Source organism: Rhagoletis pomonella, unplaced genomic scaffold, assembly GCF_013731165.1.
Source record: "Rhagoletis pomonella isolate Grant_MI unplaced genomic scaffold, Rhpom_1.0 Rhpom_scaffold_00008, whole genome shotgun sequence".
Lineage (NCBI taxonomy): Eukaryota > Metazoa > Arthropoda > Insecta > Diptera > Tephritidae > Rhagoletis > Rhagoletis pomonella.
Genome location: NW_023458562.1, coordinates 10,420,636 through 10,443,209, shown reverse-complemented (window position 1 = coordinate 10,443,209; position 22,574 = coordinate 10,420,636). Strand labels below are relative to the sequence as shown.

General features: G+C 34.0%; 1 protein-coding gene across 7 annotated transcripts in view; it reads right to left on the bottom strand.

Annotated features, from left to right (window-relative positions):
• LOC118744151 (matrix metalloproteinase-14) overlaps positions 1 to 22,574 on the bottom strand; it is a 396,751-nt gene that overhangs the window by 20,150 nt on the left and 354,027 nt on the right. For 2 of the 7 annotated variants that reach the window (XR_004993511.1, XR_004993512.1), the window contains exon 7: positions 16,789 to 17,355. The exons of 3 other annotated variants lie outside the window; for them this stretch is intronic. Coding sequence is in view for 2 of the 4 variants with exons in the window: in XM_036476933.1 (XP_036332826.1) it covers positions 18,928 to 19,034 (107 nt within the window). In the remaining 2 variants the exon portion in view is untranslated. Of the gene's footprint in view, positions 1 to 16,788; positions 17,356 to 17,494; positions 18,213 to 18,854; positions 19,035 to 22,574 lie in introns of those variants that run through there. 2 more of the 7 variants (XM_036476936.1, XM_036476933.1) reach the window with 2 other exon arrangements.

Sequence of the window (22,574 nt, the reverse complement as noted above, 5' to 3'; positions counted from 1 at the left end):
CCAAATCTGACAGAAAATGTTAAACTTTTGACAAATTTAGTAAAAGTGTGTGTTTGCTACAATTACCCTTTCAGTTGAAAATGTGTATTTCCACATAAACAGCAGGAATTTTTAAATTGAATATTAAAAATTAAGTCAATATTTTTGGAGTCCCAAAGGGCTGTTTCAAAATGTTCAAATGGAAACACTGATCGTAGTCTTTTTGCCCTTAATTTTAACATTTCTGAACCTGTGTTAAATATTATTAATACCAAATGTTTTCGGGGTTTTCATTTGTCACAAATTTTAAGTTAAAATTGTTTGAACGATTGTAAGAAATTTGATTTAAACTGAGGATTTGAAAGCACAATATACTATGTCTCCATTGCGAGATTTACCTGTTAGATAAATGCAGTTGTGAAACATAACCGTGGAATTTATAAATTTAAAATCGCGAAAGATGTAATAGAAGTCAGTCTTATAGTAAATGGGCGATTTGAATAAGAAGCATACTTTTTTAAACTAGTACCTCTAATTTTATAAGAAGCACAAAGGTATGAGAATATTAATTATTTACTTTTAAAACTACAGAATATTAAAAATTCGCTGAAAGAATAAGAAAGTTAATGATTTTTTAATTGATTTGCTTTCATTGCTCGCAACTGTATGTCGAAAATACATACAAATGTCACTTTAGTAATGAATGTGAACTTGAGGTTGCCACGCCCAGCGAATTGCATTTATTGATCAATATTATTGAAGATTTCATTTAAATCTACCGCCTTTCGAGATTTAATTTTGTATGCTAATCCTCAAAGGATTTAGTGTTAAATCTCATCAAAGCACATAGATTACATGTACTGGCTTGAGATGAGTGTGCAGGGGTGCTTGTTATAATTAGTTAGATTTCCAAGAGTTCCTGGGTTCAATTGTTATTTGACGCGACTGATAAGGTTTGTTCCACGAGTTCGCTCCAAGTTACACTAATGTGTTCCACCAGCATACAATATAACGGTCATTTACAGAAATACGAAATCTGTGATAAATTAGTACATAACTACAACCTAATTTATTCAAAATGTGGAATTAATTCTTAGCAAGAGATATCATTATAATACTATGTCTCCATTGAGAGATTTATCCATTAAGATTTAATAAATCCAGTTGGTAAATCACAACCGTCTCCATTACCACAACGAGATATGTTTGACGTTCATATTTTTAAATATTTGACGTTTGCTTATGTATGATTTTATAAATACAGTTGCGGACATTGATGTACAGACAGATAAAAGGAAGGTACCAAGCGGAATTTCATTATATGAATTCTGAATATTATTGGCTTCTTATTCGTGGTAAATATGTATGTATAATATATAGTTTGGAAAGTGTAAAGAATGGTACCATATTCCGAATAATTTTCCCGAATTTAAGAAAAATTATCAAAACGGTAAAAAACATTTGCGGAAAGAAAAATGTTTGTAGAACTCTCTTATTCATAGGAGGGAACCGAAAATCCAATCGTGGGCCTTTGGCATATCATGAATATGAACTGAGTTCTAGAGGATGTTCGGTGCAATGTTATCGAAGCAGAACCATTACCGAAATTTATAAATTTTGATATGATTACTATAAAACATTTCTTCTAAATTTTTAGTTTTTAAAATAGTATTTTCTTAATTTATTACAACCAAAGTTATGTAAATATGTATTACTAATTTTCCTCCCAAACTAACAAAAATATAAAAATCCCTAAAAATACGAAAATTCATGTTTTTATGATAGGCTAGATTTCAATGACCTCAACTGTATATTGAAAACACAAATGTCAATTGACTTATGGCATGTGAATTTGTGGTTGCCACATCCAACAAATTGTACTTATTGATCAATATTATTGAAGATTTGACGAAGATTTAACTTAAATCTACTGCCTTTCGAGATTTAATTTTATATGGTAAATCTCAAAAGATTTAACGTCAAATCTCGCCAGAGGGGTAAATCTTCATTAAATCTCACAATGGAGACATAGTATTACACATTTTTGGAAAATGGGAGTGACATCGCCTACTTATGACCACATATGTGTGTCTCGGTAACCGTTTTATCAATTTCTACCAAACTTAGTATAATTATTGTAATTCATACAAAAGAGCAGAATGTCGAAAACGTTTCCAATCGGACTAAAATTATGCCCACATTTCATATGACGGGAAATTTCAGAAATTAAACAATAGGTAAATTTTTTCTAAACTAGCGAAAAAATAACGCTCAACTCAGGTAAAATTTCTTTTTAGCTACTTAAGCAACCCTGTTGGTATCTGGCAAGAAACATGTCATTAGTTTAATGGGATTTAGATACAAAAACCAATGGAAATGAGTAATTATGCGAGGTATTTGTGTAATATATATACTTATTTAAAACATAAATCATGTATATAAGGAAACAAAAATTTCGCTAACCACTTTCCCATCAACAATTCACAATAGAGCAGTTTTATCACATAACAACCCTACGCTTCACATAACAACCCCACGCTGAATTCAGATATATAGCCGAGTTTGTGTTGTTGCTTTGCATGTGTTTCGTCATTTTACCGAGTGTTCTTTTTTAGCTCGGTTGCAAAAGAATGCAACTTAAAAAGCAATAAGATTATTATGGGTTTTTAGAAAATGGGCGTGGCATCGCCCACTTATGAGTTGTGAGTTTTTCTCGGTAATTGCTTTATCTTTTTCTATCAAACACGGTTGAGTTATTTCATTAATACATTATCGAAGATAATATAGGGGAAAATAGGGGGAAAAAACTTAACAAATTATCGAAATTGGGGAAAAATTTGGGAAAAACGCAATGGTAGTTTTCAGAAAAGTGCTAAAAATTTATTTAATACGTGCGCCGGGTATTTAATGTTTTGCTTAGCCCGAATTTAGACTTCTTTACTTGCTAAAAATGTATTTAAATATTCTCTTAACTTGAATTTAGCCGAAACTTTAAAAGGCTTCCTAAACTGCAAATGGCAACTATATTGAAATTTTGATATCTTTCTGCTTTTTCTTTTATTTTTAAATCAAAGAACGTAGATAACACAGACCGTCCGAATTCGTCCAAATCTCAGAACCTGTTTTCACGCAAAATCAGGGAGGACTCAAACATAAGTTAGTTACCCTGGTGTAACGTATACAGAGCGAGAACGTTACGATTAGAGCGCGCCAGCTGGACTTGTAAAGGCATCCGGTAAACTAAGAGCCAATTTAAGATTAAAATTTAAATGGGACTTAGATTTAATTTCGGCTTGTTATTTAAATCACATTTAGTTTTTTTGGGTTTCAGATCAACTTTATTTAAATATGTCAAACAAGTGGCAAAACTGTTGATTCTTTGTTTGTTTACACTTTGTGCTGAACATTTGATTTTTGTTTGGTACAAACACAGGGTTGCATATCTCCCAAAATGTATTTTTGAAGTTCATCAACAATCTCTACTTAAACGAACAGTTCCCGCTTGCATGTGGTAGTGATTGCTTCTGCTGGTTGCGCTCAGTGTTCGGAGTTTACTCAGAATATAGTCGATTTAAATCGGGTTTTGAAAAATTTTGAAATCTTTTCCTCTTGACTCCAAACCTACCCCGATATTTCACTCACATTCTGGCCGCTTTTATGGCAGTTAACCCACGGGTTTCAGTAAAAAATTTAAAGTAAAGTAAAATTTCTGCATAAATCGAAAATATTTAAGTGATTTCCTATTTTATACAGCTCAGTTAAAGTTTCGAGAGAGTGACGTAGTGACGTTTTTTTTAACTAGTTGTTCATGCAAAATTTTATAAGTTTTGATTCGCACAAAAGCCTAAATAAAAAATGCAAATCTACTACAGATATTATGGGGCATAATCATAGTCCTCAGTTAGAGCCAACTTTAGATAGAGTAATACTAAAAAATGAGCGCCCACTTTATTTTCGTGTGTATCCATAGTCAGTCTAGTAGGCTGACTTTCAAAACGTATCAATACAATGTTTAGAAACTGTTATACTGCGGTATTCAAACTGTTTGTACATGCAGAGTTGCGACACATTGCAACCATATACATATATTGCATATTTTAAATATTCAATATTGCATTGAAAAATTTTTCTGAATTTTCCATTTTTAAAACACCAATGGTAACCAATAACAAACGAAGCATCGACATTGTTTCTGATGCACTGATTGCTCTAGCGATGCGTTTCGATAGTTTTCGGTTGCATTTTGGAAGAGCATACATTGCCAATATTTTGTAGTTCGGCGTTATGGAACATTATACTTTGTACGTATTCAAAGAAATTGACGTTATGGAAGTCAGCCGTACTATGTTCTACCAAAAGCCGGCTTCGACACAAAATTCTATTACAAAAGTATTAAATTGGGTTCAGAGCCGGGTTCAGATGCCGTCAGTCGCTTCCTTATTTTTTTTTGTATCGAACCACGAAAAAGCATCTGTGAAGTGCAGAAGAAAGCGGTTTGGTACATGTCTGTACATACATTTCTATCGCTTTAGTGGAGAAACGGATCGTCTAAGTATCCTAGAATGGAATCGGTAAACGGACAAAAATCCGCATTTCATCAACTTTTTCTCCTTTTTCAAATTAATTTTCGGATTTGTTCTGGCTCGGTTCTGAACTAGAACGACGAATCCGCATTTAGTTAATATCTCGTACGATACTAAGATAATCGGGCAGGCAACTAATTTGGACTATGTATGCATATGTATATATGTATGCATTGTGAGTGACACAGTCACGTGATTTTATACATCGTGTCACGCTTTTTCGCTCGTGAACATGAGCGGCTTCAAAAGATTATGACGAAACCTCCGTGATCGTGCGTAATTGAAATCTTTAGTGGCGTGAACGTGCGTGAGTTACATTTTCCCGTCAATCATATGTGTATGTATTTTTCACCAAAATAAAATCGTAGATTTACTGTTTCATTTTGAACTAAAGTTTGAGTGGCAAAATTATTTGTCTGAGGATCTGTTACTTCTAGGAATCCTGTAATATTCATAAAATGTTGGGCATCTGTAAGTTTTCGGGCCAAGGATGATATAATACGAAACTCTTTTTCTCGTGAGAGCGCTACGAAATTATGCATTTTCATGACATCTCGCAATATTGCCACAGCAGCGAAATGCCAATATGTAATTATTGACCAAATTTTGGAGAGTTTATTTTATTTGACAAAACGAGCAACAATTTTTGAAGTATCTTCTTTATTATTTAAGGTTAAAAACTCCAATTTAAAATATCTTTTTATTATTCTTAACTATTGTTCTATCTTTAAGCAAGGTTTTTTTAATGTGTGTGCTGGAAATCCATTGACATTAAATCGGTGCATTTTCCAACTTTATTAGGCTGACAAGTCAGATTAAGTTAGATTTTCGAAAGAAAAATGGGAGAGTATCGTATCATCTCATTCTTGGTCGGGTTGCCTATGATTAGGCGCAAAGTTTAAAAAATTGCGTGGCTTTACGGATATGGGAGAATATAAGTTTTTTTTGTAAAGCAAATATTACTATAGAGATAGTAACGGGTAAATTTCCCAAAGCCATTGATTAATGTGTGCAAACATTTGAAAAGCGTGTGTCAGACGTGGCAATATTTTCAACTTTTCGATGCAATTCTCTGTTAAATTTAAAAAGAGGAATTTTATTCTCCAGTGTGAACAGCCAGACAAACTTTTCTGTCGCTTTTCGGAAATCAGTTTCAGATATAAAAGTTGCAAGATGTTGCTGCAATTAAAAGAACGAAAATCGATTTCGAAAATATATTTGAACTGGTTCGAGCAGCACCAGCAAATTTCATTTCTGCTGCAAGTGCTGTCAAACTTTCAAACGCTTTCATAAATTTTCCCTACAATTCGCCTTTCGGAAATAAAAAAACCTTTTTTAAACACACTTTACCTGCAAGGTGTAGCTGCTCATGCAACTGTGTTTTGAAATTTTTCAATTTGACACATTTTCGAAATATATTGCATTGACATGTCTGACACGCTCTTAACAATATATGTGTTATATTATTTATATAAAACGCAATTTATATAAATAAAATTTTAATCAATAAAAGTTCAATAAAAAGCGGGCGCGATTAAAAAACGAGGTTTCGTGAGCGTGCGTGTATGTGGGCGAAAAAAATTTTAGAAAGATTCACATGCGAATACATTTTGCCAGTTAAGAATTTTTGCCAAAAATATTAACAACATTTGATAGTTTAGAGACCAAATAATTTGGAAAGAATCAAATCAGCTGCTCTACCGAAACTACCTGTTTAATATGCCTTAGGCTCCTCAAATGATCTTATTTGTGCGAATAAACCTCAAATTCTGGAATGTTTAAAAGCCAGCATTTGTCAATGGTCAATGTTTAAAGGCGGTCTAGAAACTGCAAAACTTTCGAAAAAGAAATGTAACTACTTATAAGGACTCTCATGGGCCACTGCCTAAGTGGATACATGAGGCATTATCGTAGTTTCTGGAACATGAAACAAATTGATTTGCATGACCTTTTTTGCTCCTATCAGGCTTTAAGCACTCTTGGAAACTGTCCTTTCAATGTTTACAGAATCATATTAACCTGCCCTATCCTAAGAACGTTTTAAATAATAATTTTTTCAGGTTTTCGGGAGTTTCTCATGTTATATGAATACCTCTTTTATCTTTTCCTATAAGAGCTGCAAAAATATTGACGGTACTATCGATGAGTTTCACTTTGCACAACTCTCGATTGCTTTCGGCCCCCTGATAGCATGAATCTAATCCTTCACACTCACTTGTTATGAAAGTGCAAATCGGATTAGATCCGTGCGGGTGGCATCCGTCGGATACCGCAATAGGCATGAATGACCAGAAAAATAGCTTTTATAGATTAAAAAAGAAACGTTAACATATCTTTTTGTACAATCTTCATATCAACAAGTAATTTTTAAGAAAAACACAAAACCGAATTCAATTCTCATATAAAAATGTAAGATTATCGTTAATTTCTTCACCACCTGTGAAGTAACATCTTTCCTTTAAAAAAAGAGTTATGGAAATCGGTTAACGTGGTCCAAAGTAATGCGGTAACATAAATAAAAAAAATATTCCGACCAATTTATAACCTTCTCCTTTTTGTGAAGTCGATTCATGGTGAAACGAATACAAAAGGTGGCGCTGATTGTGATACCGCTAACTCTCTCTTGAAAATTTTGACAGACACATGACGTCAGAAGAGATTTTGTGTATTGCCTGTGTAACATACATATACATATACACTTGCAAAACATACACATACTGATAGATCTCTCTCAGCTCTCTCCTCGGGCAAATCTGCGATGACGTCATATCCACGTTACTCTCCCGAATTTCACATCAATTAGCGTAACCTTGTATTCTATCGGACTTAGGTTCATGGTGAAACGAATATCGGTCTTGGAGTCGGTTAAAAATGGGCACCAACGTAACGATGCTATCGACAATATATCGACGTTTTTAAGAATAATATAATAATAATCGTTTCCATCGATAGGTTTGCCGCTCTAATTCCAAACTAGTTCGATCACGAACGAGAGAAAGCCTTGAGACCATGAATTTAGAAAAAATTGGTTTTTAAATAAACATACATATGTAATAGCGTGGGCCGAAAATCCGCTTTTTTTACAATTTTGATTGGTATTAGCAAAAATATGGTTCATTATGCTCTGAAAACAATCTGTGTGAAAGATGACAATTTTTGGTCAATATTTTAGGCTCGCCCATCAAAAATCATTAAATATATTAGTTAATGCGTTTTTTACTTAAATTGCAGGTATTTTTGAAAGTATTAATCCTACATAATTTGGTATATGGACCTTTATTGTAGGGAATCGAAGTAAGCTAAAATAATTTTTTTTTAGCACTTGAACTTTGATGGACTTGGGCGAGCCTAAGATATTGACCAAAAATTGCCATCTTTCACACAAATTATTTTTGGAGCATACTGAAGCATATTTTTGCTATTTCCACTCAAAATTCTAAAAAAAGGCGGATTTTCGGCCGACGCTAATATGCAATTCATACACTAATGGAACACAATAAAGGTACCTTATTAACTTTATTTAAATCAATTTAATTACACGAGCCTTTGTTATTCGACAATACTTATTACATGTGTTTCATTTCAACACTATAACCTGAGCCTGCACAAAATATACTCGTGTGAGCATGAGCTTTTTTAGGTCCACGCCCATTTCAGATGTACATATGCGTGAATCTTTCTCCGGAGATAGTTAACGAAAAAATGCAGAAAAATCGTTTTGTATGCATGACTTTGAAATTGATATATATGGATTTGATGGAGGTTAGTAAAGTACATAGCTAGAAATGAAACTTTCCCGTTAATTTTGGTAATGTATTTCTTGATAATATTCGATAAAGAGGCGCCAGGTGTTATTGTATGGCAGTAATTGTACAAATGGGTCATTATTTTGCAAATCGTACGGATTCAAGAGAACATACTTTTAATGTTTTAAGAGACACTGTTAAATCTGCCTGCGGTTTAAGCTTAATTTAAACGCTCGAGCTAGCTGGTTTGATCGAATCAAATGAACGCAGTTTACAGGGTCTAAGCTAAAACTGGCACTGCAAATCTGGTCCTTAATCACTGAAACGCCGCCACTCTGATGTACGCATACGCACAACGGACATTGATTTATGAATATACTTTGCCATAGATATGATTGCGATAAAGTTGTCAAACTCATACCATCTCCAACAATTTTTATTCATACTTAAAAGCATTTGAGTTACAATGTTCACTGGATCACAAATTAGTGTTTTGTTTTTGTGCTACGGATGGCTCTATCCATTCCCCGAGTAGAATCGCTCGCTGATTCCAAAAATGGAGTTATTTTTTTTCTATGGATAAGTTTTCGAGATATCTTCAATTTGCCATTATTCAGGTTAAAACAAAAGTAGTTCCACTTAATCACGCTTATCTTAAAATCAATTAATTGTAATATGTAATACGAAATACGGCAAACGAAATTCCCCATAAATCGCAGATACATAACTTTCCGATCTTACTATCAGTTTCTGAGAAATTAATTAATCATTCCATTTTTTTTTTTGATGAAAAAATTAAAGAAAATCAAACTTTAATACGAGAAGGATCAAAAAACTAACACTTGTGTTAAAGCCTCTTTAGTTACAAAAAAGTCAAGCTACTAATGAAAAAGATCGATGGATAAATAATGAAGTAAGCAGGAAAGAATGTTACTCATACGCCATGTACACTCTTTCCTGCTTAGTTTCATACAAAAATTTCTGGCGCATTTTATTTTAACCACTTATTCCTTTTGTTAGTTATAAATCACCGTGTATGGTAACGGGCAAACCAAATTCTCTTATTCTACTTTACTTATGTATCCTTCCACTTGGATTCTTTTGCTCACTCGAATAAAGTGCATTATATCGAAAGGTCGTATAAGTTTGTAAAAATAATAAAATCGAGTCGTTTGAATAAAAATTATTAAAGAAAAAATTTGAATCAAAATGACTGGCTCTTCCGTGCTAAATATTGAAAAGTTACGAGGAAAATTATGACAGTTGGAGTCTTCAAATGAAGAGTTTGCTCATAACCATGGACTATTAGGAAACAATTACAACTTCTTGTCCAGAAAACGCTACCTTGGAGGTGAAAAATAAGTGGCAGGTAAATGACCAGAAGGCCTTAGCAACGATAACGTTGTGCATTAAGCCACCGGAGCTACTGCATGTGAGGCACTGTACATGTGCGTCTGAAGCTTGGAAAAAGCTGCATGAGGTCTATCGCGCGAAAACTCCATCAAGGAAAGTCAGCGTATTAAAAAGTTTGTTTAGATTTCAAATCAAATGCGGGGAAAAAATGGCAGCTCAATTAAATGAGTTTTGCAGCATTGCGGAAAATCTGAAAGAAATAGACATCGCCGTACCAGAAGACCTCGTATGCATTTTATTGTTGTGCACTTTACCTGACGACATGGAAAGCTTTACAGTAGCAATATAAAGCCGCGATACTTTACCGACATTGAGTCAACTGAAGGTCAAAATTTTGGAAGAGCCGCAGCGTCGTGGAAATCGTTCAGACAGTAGTGGAGCGGAACGAGTGTTTTCAGTGAACGTGGGTAAAAAGAAGTTGAAAAGAAGTGAGCAGCAGAGTAATGCTAGTGACAGTAACAATAGCAACAAGAATGCGGTTCGTAGGCGAAATGTGCAATGCTATGCATGTAGCCGGCGTGGTCACATTAGAGCGGAGTGCAACATCAAACCGAAAGCACAGGTGATGAGCGCGTTTGGGGAGAAGCTAAGCACGAATCAGTGTTGCCAGTAACCGGGTTAATAAAATCCCGTCTATATACAACCTAAATCCCGTTTTATACTAAAGATATAACAGAAATACCGCGATGTATGTATCTATTATACATTAAATGCTTTCGAATGAAAAATGCAAGTACTTATTTTTGCGACTACCTCGAAACTTTGTGGAAAACACCTAAAAAAAATCTCCCTGAAAATTTGAAACCTTAATTTTAACAATAAGGAGTTAAGGTGGGAGTAAGGATAACGCCGCAATGGACACTTTTGTAGAGCATTCAATTCTGAAGAAAACCCATCATTGACCAAGATTATACCTTAAAATGCTTCTGAGCTGTAGTGTTGAAATAAAAATCAAAATTTACGTGTATTTTATATCGGAAAACTTTGCACGCCTTGGACGTGTACTTAATGTTAATATTAAGGGTTAAAATTTTCAGGGAGTTTTTTTTTAATGTGTTTTCCATAAAATTTCGAGGTAGGAGTGAAAAAAACAATAGTCACCAAAACAGCACCCCAAAGGTACATAGATATGCAATACACATAGGATTTATATACATTAAGGCGGGTCAATTTTTCTTTGACTATGCGCGTATAGAATAAGAGGGTTCTACTTATAATTCGACGCATCTTTGCCGAAGAAACCATCGGTCTAAAATCAATTAAGGGTTTGCCATATTGCGAAAATGGGCTCAGAGAAAATGTGGAAATTTTTACTGTTGTGGCCTTTGGTGGAAGTTTTAAGAAAAAGAGAAGGGCAGAAATGGATTCCTCATACCCAAAAATCGCTATAGCATGTTTTTGTACAAAATTTATGCAATTCTTTACGATACTTCATTAAAGTGCAAAGAAACCTATTTTCACAATTTGGCAAATTCCAAATTGATTTTAGGGCCATGGTTTCTTCGGCAAAGTTGCTTAGAATTACACATATGTATGTATGTGCAATACGCGCATAGTCGAAAAAATCTCCCATACAATTTACCCGCCATTATATACCTACATATTTTACACAAACAGCCTTTTCATTCGTTTTCGCGTTTAAATTAATCAGATGGCTGACATTTCATTAGTTAATCTTAGTTTAAACCAGCCAGCTCGGGTGTTTAAACCATGTTGAAACCACAGCCGTGCACAGAAAAACTCGCCCTAAGTCGCACAATTAGGCTGTTTGTTAAGTAAATTAGATTTGACTACACATATTTAATGCTTTTTCGCATAATCTATTTCTCTTTTTCGTTTTGATGTCAGTAACCATTGATCTATTTACTGCCTCTTTGTTAACGACTACCTCCCAAACGTTTGCCAATCGCAAATTTTACTATTTGCATTATCAAAGAATACAAACACTCAAAATACTTTTCAGAATCTATAAACTCAAAACATTTGAAAAAACAAGCAATGATTGGAAATTTTTGCAATGTTTTCAAAATACACAACTTCTCGTGTTTCCCACACGTTTTTCTAACTATGTATGTCTCTTTATTTTTCCCAATTACTTTCTGTATAACTCATAAACCTGCTATTACAATTCATTTAAAGTGAATGAAATTCCGCTGATATGGTTCATATGAACGGCGTTAATTACCACATTACTCTCCGCGGAGTACTCTTTGTGCCAGACTTGTTCTAATAGTTTGTCTGTTAGCAAAATTATTAGTAATGGCTACTATGTAAATTTCGGTAAAAGCATGGCTCGCGTGACAGACGATGGTGGTGAATGTTATTCTAAAGCGAGTTTAGTTGCAGGAATATTTACAGTGCATATGGAACAGATACAGGAGCGCACATTTTCGATGATTGAAACGGACAAAAGCCAATTATGGCACCACAGATTCGGCCATTTGAACTATAGAGATTTAGCAAGCCTTAGCAACAAAGACATGGTGCGCGGTATGAAAGTGAATTTACCGAAAGCCTTATCCTGCATTACGTGTGCAGAGTGTAAAATAGAAGTTTCGTCGGTTAAAATTAATAGTGACATTTTTACAAAAAGTTGCTTAGATCTTGTACATTCGGATATTTGCGGTCCGATGCGCGTCTCATCTCAGAGTTGTTCGAGGTACTTTATAACCTTCATAGACGATATATATATGGATATATTTTTTGAAAAATAAATCGGAAGCGCTGAGCGTGTTTAAAGACTTTGTCGTACGTTCAGAAAATCAAACGGGTCTTAGAGTGAAAATGTTTCGCAGCTATAACGGTCGAGAATATTTGAGTAAAGACTTTAGAAATTTTTTAAAGTTGAAAGGTATTCATCACCAACTGACGGTCAGTTATACGTACGGTGACCATCCGTCCTTTATTTTAAAGGGCAGTCCTTTATTTTAGCCCCCTGTCCTTTATAATTTTTTTCAAAATAAAGGACGCCTTTTGTCCTTTATTTCTTAAACTGTCCTTTAAATCGACTCTGAATTTTTCAGAGTTAATAATTTCAGAGTTGCCAAATTTTTAAACGCAGAATATGAAAAATAAAAATATCCCTTATAAAATATAATGAAAACCTTCGCCAGTTTGTTTCGCACACCACTTAAGGGGTTCTATTTAATCGGTAATCTTTGTACAATCTATAAAGCACAGGGAAAGTTGTGGGTAAAAGTGCACTTTAGCGAAAGTAGGCCAAATTTATGAAAAAAAAATTCAAGAGGGGTACCAATCGACGCGTTTTAATGCAATCAACAATAATCCGTGACCGGAAATTCACATTTTTAATTCATTAAAGACTTATTCGCAAAAAACACTTGCACTTTTCGCACTATGTTTTGATGAATTTGACGCAAATAAATGGAGTAAATTAACTCCACTGAACACATATTCATTAGTTTTTAAACATTTGTGATGTTTTAAGTGTACACTTTCGCGAAATTCTGTATATAATAGCAATATTCTGATGGTGAAAATCCGCACAACAATATTGCGTAGTTGGGGCCTGTGCCAAATGATAGAAAAGAGAAAATTTTGACGGATCAAAGTAAAAATCTGACATTTCTCGTGGTGAATAAGAACGTCAGAATTTTACCTAGCTCATGGGGCTAGGTAAAATTTTGACAGCTTATAACCATGTATACACATAATATTGCTTGGCGGTAATAAGGAGTGAACATGAAAACGAAAGCTGAAACAGCATAAAAAAAGCGTACGTTACTTGCAAATTATAAAATAAATATAAATTTTAAGAATTTCAGCAACACACAAAAATAAAGCTTTCGCACGAGCGTTTGTTTGGTTTTTCAACTGTCAAAATTTAATTGGCACAGGCCCTTAATAAAAATAACATGGAGGAAAACTAGTGTTGCCACTCTATTAAAAATAAAATGGAACTAAATTGCTGCTGCCACTCTATTAAAAAGTTTTTGTGCATCCAACTCCTTTTTGCGTAGGCGGCCTTCGGACCCTCACAACGTAGAATTCTCCTTTCTGTGTTGCCAAAGAAAAGGGGCAGAACACCTTTTGCAGAGAACACCTTTCTGCGTAGGCGGCCTTCGGCCGCGCTTAGCGATTATAAGCCTCACTACGTAGAATTCTCCTTTCTGCGTGCGAAGAAAAGGAACAGAAATCCCCTTTTCACAAAAGTATATTTCTTGTGCATTATTTGGGTGTTTTTAAAGTTGAAATACAAATTGTATTAATAGAGTGGCAGCACCAGTTTTCCTCCATCTTATTTATATTAACTACACAAGATTGTTGTGCGGATTTTCACCATCGGAATGTTGCTATTAAACACAGAATTTCGCGAAAGTGTACACTTAAAACCTCACAAATGTATAAAAACTAATAAATACGTGTTAAATTAAGTTCATTTATTCCACTCATTTGCGTGAAATTCATCAAAACATAGTAGTATTAAGTACTACTATGTGAGAGAAAAGTAGAACAACAAGGAGATAGATATGCAGTATATTCCCACTGCGAAAAATGGCGCTGACATATTGACTAAATCTCTCACAAAAGAGAAACACAGAAATTTTTGCAAAATATTAAATTTGAAATTTTCATGAAATGTAATCGTTAACAATGTAATGTTATCAAGATTTGGTTTGAGCCGGAGTATGTTATTTATACATCACCCTGTATTGCAACGGGCAAACCAGATTCTCTTATCCTACTTTACTTAGGTATCATTCCACTTGGATTCTTTTGTTCACTCGAATAAAGTGCATTATATCGAACGGTCGTGTTTTTTTATTTATCCATTTTTTTTTAAGAGACCAGGCTTTAACACAAATAACAAAAACCAGAATGTAGTACCACAGCCACAAGCTATTTCGCTAGCTACAGCAGCTACATCAGCATACCACACGACAATCACAGCTGCATATTGTAGAGAATTTAGGATATTTTAACTTTTGACAGCTCTTGCTACATACCACAGCCGCACCATTCTGGTTAGCCAGTTACACAGAAACTGTTATTTTTTAAAGTTTTCACCTGCACTCAGAAAAAGCAAGAAAACTGTATCCTTATTTTAGAGTTCTTCTTAATATTACGAAAAATTTACTCAATTTGAGAAGTTTTTCCTTAATTTAGGTTAATGCTAAAAATAGGGCGTTATTAATTTGAGGTAGTAAATTTACTCAATATAAGTAATAATTTCTTCAATATAATTATAATTTCCTTAAATAATTTTGAATTTTGTCAGTGCTGTTAAGACAAATCGAAGGTTCGAGTCCGGTTGGAGGTAGTTAGAGTAGGGTATGTAAGTCGGCCGCTGCGGCCGAAAATAAATAAGATCTTTTTTTTTTTTAATACAATTTAAAAAATTACAAAAAAAAAAAATAAAAATAAATTCCTGCTCTGGGACTCGACCCTTGCATTTCTCGAGCAAAATTACATACTTATTCCTTTCACGGGGGATGAAATGGCAAGTCAATTTTTTTCCCTAAAATCTAAGGAATTGTGTTTTCCTTAAGCTGAGTCAAATCGTTTACTCATATTAAGGCAGCCATGTTATTGGAGCCATTTCAAGGTAATATTTCCTTAGATGCTTTCCATTTCCAGACAACCGGTCAGGTACGAGATTTTTAATTTCGACCAAACTCAAATATATTGTTTGTTGGTCCAAATAATGAGACGTATTTTTTCTTTTGGCTCGGAAAAATTTTTCGGCCGAATTAAACGCGATTCTGTTTTTCAGGCAAAAATCGATTATTCGAATTGACAGTGAGAAGGTTTTTTTAAAATGCCCATAACTTTGTCAAAATTTAATAGATTCCAACAATGTTTTTACTCAAATGTCAGTAATTCTTGTCACTTCAAGATAGAATGATATAATTATTGATTTTCATTATTTAAAATTTTTTATTTAACAATAAACAAAAAGTGCATATTTTTTTTTAAATTTAATTTCTCAAAAAGTGTATTTTTTTTTCTCAAACTTTTTTACCGGGAAAGAGACACTTTGAACTACAATCAACCCAAATCTCTAATAGCGAAGATTTTTTTTTCTGAGTTATGATTTTTTATAGAAAATATACGTTTTTGTGGTACATACTACAATATTCTTATATTGTTTAACTAAATGGAACATATGTAAGTAATATATCAGCAAAAAGTACAGCCGTGATCATTTTTTGTGTATCAAATAGATATTAGAACACATTTTCCACCATACAGTTTCGAAATACAAAATCACTTTTTTCCGATTTTTATAATCGAAACTGTATGGTGGAAAGTGATGAAAACATTCTCACTGTCAATTCGAATAATCGATTTTTGCCTGAAAAACAAAATCGCGTTTAATTCGGCCAAAAAATTTTTCCGAGCCAAAAGAAAAAATACGTGTCTCATTATTTGGACCAACAAACAATGTATTTGAGTTTGGTCGAAATTAAAAATCATGCTTGTACCTGACCGGTTGTCTGGAAAGCATCCTTAGAATAATATATTTACTTTTTTCCTAGCATCAAAGAATGTTTTTTCTGAGTGTGTTAAAGATCAATTTTTCATAAAAAAAGTGGAATGATTAAGTAATTTCTCAGAAACTATAAGTTCTATCGGAAAGTGATGTATGTGCGGTTTATGGAGAATTTCTTTAACTTTAATTTGCCGTATTTCGTATTATGGTTGTTTAATTAGTTGGTAAGAAATACGTGATTAAGATGAACAAATGACTTCAACCCTTTTACCAGAGACATACTAATATAAATACATACATAAAATTATAGTTGTGGCTTTTGGCAAAACTTCTCTTAGGGCCAGTTTTTCAGTGTAAGTTTAAACTTAGATCACGTAAACTGCGTTTATATTTAACAGCGGGCTGAAATTTCATTGACTATTGGTTGAAATCAGCTATCTCGAGCGTTTGACCTAAGTTTAAACCACGGGGAGATTTAACCGTGCACTGAAAAACTGCACTCAAGCAACGAATATGCTAAGTGAATTCATGCTGTTTTGCCAAAAGTACACAGATGCATATTCAACATACATATGTATATGCTTAAAACCTACAAATAAAAACTCTCACGTACGTTTTCTATCATTAGTGTGATGCTGTGATGTTTATTGGGAATACGAGTACTTATGTTGCACAGGTTAGCCTGGTTACTGCACGGATACGGTGCCATCACAAAGCCAATCGGTGTTTTCCCCCTTCAGAACAGAAGCTTTACACGAAGCACTGCGGATTGAGCTGTTGCCACTGCTGCGCTTGGACGAAAACAATAAGCACTATGTGTTGATGACTGTTAAAGCTGGATGACATGGTGACACTGGCTAACTGACGAGCTGGATGCTCTGACCACTTGCAATAGTTATGGCTTAACCGGCATAATTTTTTGCTGCACGGCACATATGTACATATGTACAATTAAACTGCTACCTTTCCGCATAAGTACACACAATTAACTTACTTTCGGTTTTTATAGGCCCTATTACTGTTATGTTATTCGAATTATAAATTTAGATCAACTCTTCTGTTATCATATCTAAATGTGCATAAAAGATCGCACTTAATGTTTTGAATAAATATTGTTAAAAGAACGAATTCGCTATGCTCCACATCCAACCAGGAATATTCCGTCTTTCAGGGGTTTCGTCTTTTAAGCGAAATTATACAAATTATCGCAATTATACATATGTATTTCGTTTCATTCCAAATATAAATATGTTTTACGAAAGAATGGAAAGAAATATAAAAATTATAAGAATCAAAATTTATAAATACATTTGTATGTACATATGTATATGCTTGTATAAGTAAATAATTGATTTGATTGCTATTCAAGGGTATTGAAGCGACTAATGCAATTCTACGAATCTAAGGTAACTACAAACATACATTTATATTATCATATAGAGATGCTAAGGATAATGGGCAGTGGCTGCAAGCATTCAGCGAATACAAAGTACTAACTACTACACGATAACTACAGAGCAAATAATTCGCTAAGCTACTGCCAATACATTTATAACTGATAAAACGAATATTTGTATGTATGTGCTATATGTATCTTAATGAGTTCTACTCTTTACGAGCTACAAAAATAAACAGGTAAGTATGTATTAGCGTCAGGTATGTAACAATGTTCTGAAGATCCTTTCCGTATTACAGAAAAATAAAAAAATAAAAATGTACTCATAAAACACATGTATGCACATCGTAGACTAGATTTAAATTAATTCTCAACAGCCATAGAATTCATGTGCACACCCCAATGTATGTCCGTATGTATGTATGTACTTGTGCATATACATCACAAAGTATTACATACATATCTACGTGTCTATGTAAGAAAAAAATCAGGCATTCGATTTTAATGCTTCAAACGCGGTAGTAAGTCTCGATTTCTTTACCAAAGTGTTAAACCGTTCTGGGTTATTTAACTATGTATGTATTCATGTACATATACATATTTATATGACAAATATGAACTCATCCACGTTTTTTTAATGTCTGAAAAAAATAAATTAAATAAACAAAATCTATATAAGATATTTTAAATTGCAAATCAAATAAGTGCAGCATCATGCATTCCATGTGTAATCTATGTTATTCACTTGCTTTGTTCTAAATGAAAAGCCCATACTTACATAAGTACACACGTATGTACACATCGTCACCTGAAATGCAACATGACGTAACGAACATAAACATCGTCACTGAAATGGAAAAAGTCGTGACTAATAATTTTTTTTCTCATGAAACGATGTGGAGAGTTGTAATTCGATGACATCCGTCATATCAATCAAAAAGTGAATTTTGAATCTTTTATTAGTTACGACTTTGCATTTCAGCGACGATGTTTGTTACGTCTTTTTACATTTTAGGTGACGATAGTATGTATGCATATGTATACATATGTATAAGAAGTGTGCTTTTGTTCGTATATGCATCATAAACGTAATAGCAACATATACCAATTATACACTCTAACTACTTTAAAACATGCATAACAACTTTTACTCCGTTCACTAGCTGACTTGGCGAACCTTGTGCCACCTCAGAATCAATAAAAGTTTTGTTAATTTATTAGCTGACTTAAATCCAGTTTGTTTTATTATGATAAAATGAATACTCACAATGAATAAATGTACAGAAATCAAAATATCTGGATGGATTGCACTCGGGTCGATTATCTTCATTGAAGTACATTACTAGAGTTCACTCCTTAAGGCAAAACTGTGCAATGCGAAATATTCGACAGTTTTTTACAAAAGAATATATGGCACCGTTTTGCACTTTTAGTTTCGCACAAACGCACAGCTGAAACTCTGACTGAAATACAAGAAGCGATACCAATCAGCTGACTGAGTTGAAAATGAATTCAATTGAAAAGGGCAGAAGAAAATATAAGTAATTTTTAATCGTGTTTTCGTTTCTACCAAAAAATATCGCATTTTGATTGCCCCTTTCGTTTTTCGTGTTCAATTCTAAAACAAGGGCAAACGGTGAAAAAATTTTGTGTTCGTCTCTTAAAATTTCACACTCTTGTAAGGTAAGGTACATTTTCTGCCTTTGAAGCTTTGTCAGGGGAGATGGTTGCGCTGAAAATCAGACGGTTGCTTAAAACGATAATATTATTAAATGCGTGAGCTGGACAAAGACATTGAGGCAAAAATATGCCCTTTTACAGGGTTGAGTGTAAAATTTTGCAAGGGCAACATTTTTTGGTAAAAACGAAATCACCATAAGGAAAAAACTAAACCGACTTCAATTCTCATATAAAAATTTAAGAATACGGTTAATTTTCCATTATCCGATGATCGGATCTAAACCAAATTAGAATGGGACCACCTTTGAGGTACCGCCTTTCCTTTAAAAAAGAAAAAAAAAAAAGTAGAAATCGATTAACGTGGTCCAAAGTTATGCGGTAACATACATAAAAAAAATATTTCGACGACTTGATAACCTTCCCCCGTTTTGAAGTCGGTTACAAATAAACAAAATTTTACTTTTTTCATTTTGTTGCGCCATAGTATATATTGTCGTAAAGGGCTGTTGCCATTGGAAATTTAGCACCGTTCACGCTTTTGTGCAAAACAAATCGCTGATTTTTGCCATTGGCATTTTCGCATCAAAGAGTGAACTGTTTTATTGTGATATACGAGGTGCGAGAACAAACAAAGCGGATGGTTTTCTCATACGTGAACACGCTACGTATAGGTGACGGTGAGAGAAACATTAATTTTCTAGACTCAGGCCAAAAACTCTCAAGGATTGGCGTTGTGATTTGTTGATCGTCACGCCAAATGCAAGCCGAATCGGAAATTGAATTCGTTCAAACTCTTGGGATTATCGGAATTCTCGTATTACCACTTCGTCATCTTTGAAATTTCCTTTGAGTATCGTCGCACGAATCACATTGACCATGAGTTTTCTCACACCAGTTATCAGTGAGCTGAAGTTAGGTGAATAGAAGTGAGTTTAGGTGCGATAAGATGAGTTGAGGGTGAAATGAGGTGGATTGAGATCAGTAGAGCTGGACTGAGGTGCTTTGAGGTAAGTGAGCTTTCTTTATCTTCATCCTCATCCTTTGGTTGTATCATTATCTTTATTCTGTTCTTCAACTTTGTCCTTATATGAAGTATTTATTTACATTTACCTTCATCTTAGTCTTTGTCCTTATCTTTGCGTTTATCGTTTTTTACCTTCACCATATTAAGCTAATCACATATATTTACAATTTAAAGCAATTAGAACACGTTTAATATCGAAAATGATTAAGATAGTAGACTAATATGACCTTCTCTTATTTTCCTATTCGGCTTTGTTCACTATTAATTGCGAAATTGTATTACCGTCGGAAATCCGCAATCTTGTATTCTATCATTCTTGGTAGGCATATGAGCAAATCTCACGAGTTCTTACATTTTTCGAAAAAAGCGTGTTGGTTGTATAAAGAACAAGATTCTATCGCGAAGATATACTAAAAAGCAGGGATGAAAAATTGAAATTTCAGATTGTACCTAATATCATAAATATATTATAAATTTTATTTAAAACATGAATACAAAGGATGGATGTACTTTAAATATGATTCGGTTTTTTTTTAACTGAGCCTATATCCATAGATTATAGTTTAATGGGAATCGGAGAAACGTTGTTTTTGTCTAATTATGACTACTGAGAAATATTGGCGAAAAAGACAAAAAACACACTTTGCGAAGTATACTTCTTTATCCAGCAACAACACGAAAAGTCTGCTAATTTATAATAATAATAATAGATTGCCGCTTACACATATGTTAGTGTTTGGCCGAGCTTTTCCTCCGATTTGTGGCGCGCGCCTTGATGTTGTCACACAAAGCGGAGGGACCTACAGTTTTACGCCGACTCCGAACGGCGATTGTTTTTTATGAGAAGCTGTTTTTCATGGCAGAAATACACTCGGAGGTTTGCCATTGCCTGCGGAGAGACGACCGCTGTTAAGAAAAAACCTTTTTTATATTTTTTTGCGATGTTTCTTGGACCAGGGTTTGAACCCTGGTGCTGCGGAGTGAAAGCGCGCACTGCATACCACTACACCACAGCGGCCGACATGCTAATTTATCCGATTCCTTTTAATAGGTGCAACAAGTCTAGAGAAAATAATCTAATTGCCGTAAGTAACTTCGAAAGCATTTTAAATATATTTCCAGTAATCAGAAAGCGAATATGGGTCAATAATAATAATTGTACCTAAAATCTACTGACTGTACCTAATGTACCTTTAAGTCATCAAACGTCGGAAAAAGGTACAATTGTACCTACTTTTTCATCCCTGCTAAAAAGTAAAAATAACGCCTCGTGCTCATATGTATGTATCAAGGATGTTGCGAATATTTGCATTCGCCTACGTTATGCGAATGATTCGCATCATTTTACACATTCACATTCGCATCAAATGATACGAATATTTTGCGAATGTGTACATGGGCAGAGAGTCCACTCTAATGTTGTGGCAGCGAAATTACTTTTTTGAAATATATATGTCCCTTTTGAACTTTGACTACTAGATTAAAACACTGTATAGGTTAAGCCCTCGTTAAATGTTGTAATAATTTACAAAATTTTTAAGTAATAAAAACCAAGACTTAAGTTGATTCTAGCTTTTTTTAAATGTTATTCCTTACATTCGCATTCTCATTCCGCAAATTTGTATTCGCTTTCGCGAATGTGGAAAATATGACATTCGAAACTTCCCTAGTATATATGTACTAGTAGACCCGGCGAACTTCTTCCGCCCTAAATATTTATTTTTTTATTGAAACTTTTTGGTCCAACATTTTCACCAACAATTCAGGATTCGATTTTCACTGCCTCATTCATCTGCTAAGATAATGGCTTGGTGGTCATTTGCCGCTTTAAATAACCTGAGGAAAGTGTTATATCCGTGAAGAAGTTCTGGAAATTCTCCAACTGTGCAGCATTTCAAAGCACGGTTATTCGCAAAACGAAATAAATTTGAAGAATTCGTTTCTCTTCACTCCCTGACGGCAACAATGATCCGGTTCTATAGTGAATGTCCTAGAAGCTTTACAGTATAATTGGTGGCAATTTCAAAATGGGTACGAATCATTGTTCTACAGAAATACAATATACATACATGTACTTATTTCAGACGAAATACCTTAAAAGCTTGAACGCATATTGGAAAATCACATCCATTGGGCCAATCGGAGGAGAGTTCGATATACTTACGGCGACCGTATTAACCAACGTAAAATAAAGGAAATTTTTTTCAAAATGATAAAAGTATCGTAATTTAAATCAAACATTTACTAGTACATTATATTATCTAATTGTACAAGTTTCCCTTTTTTAAAGACGCTTGGA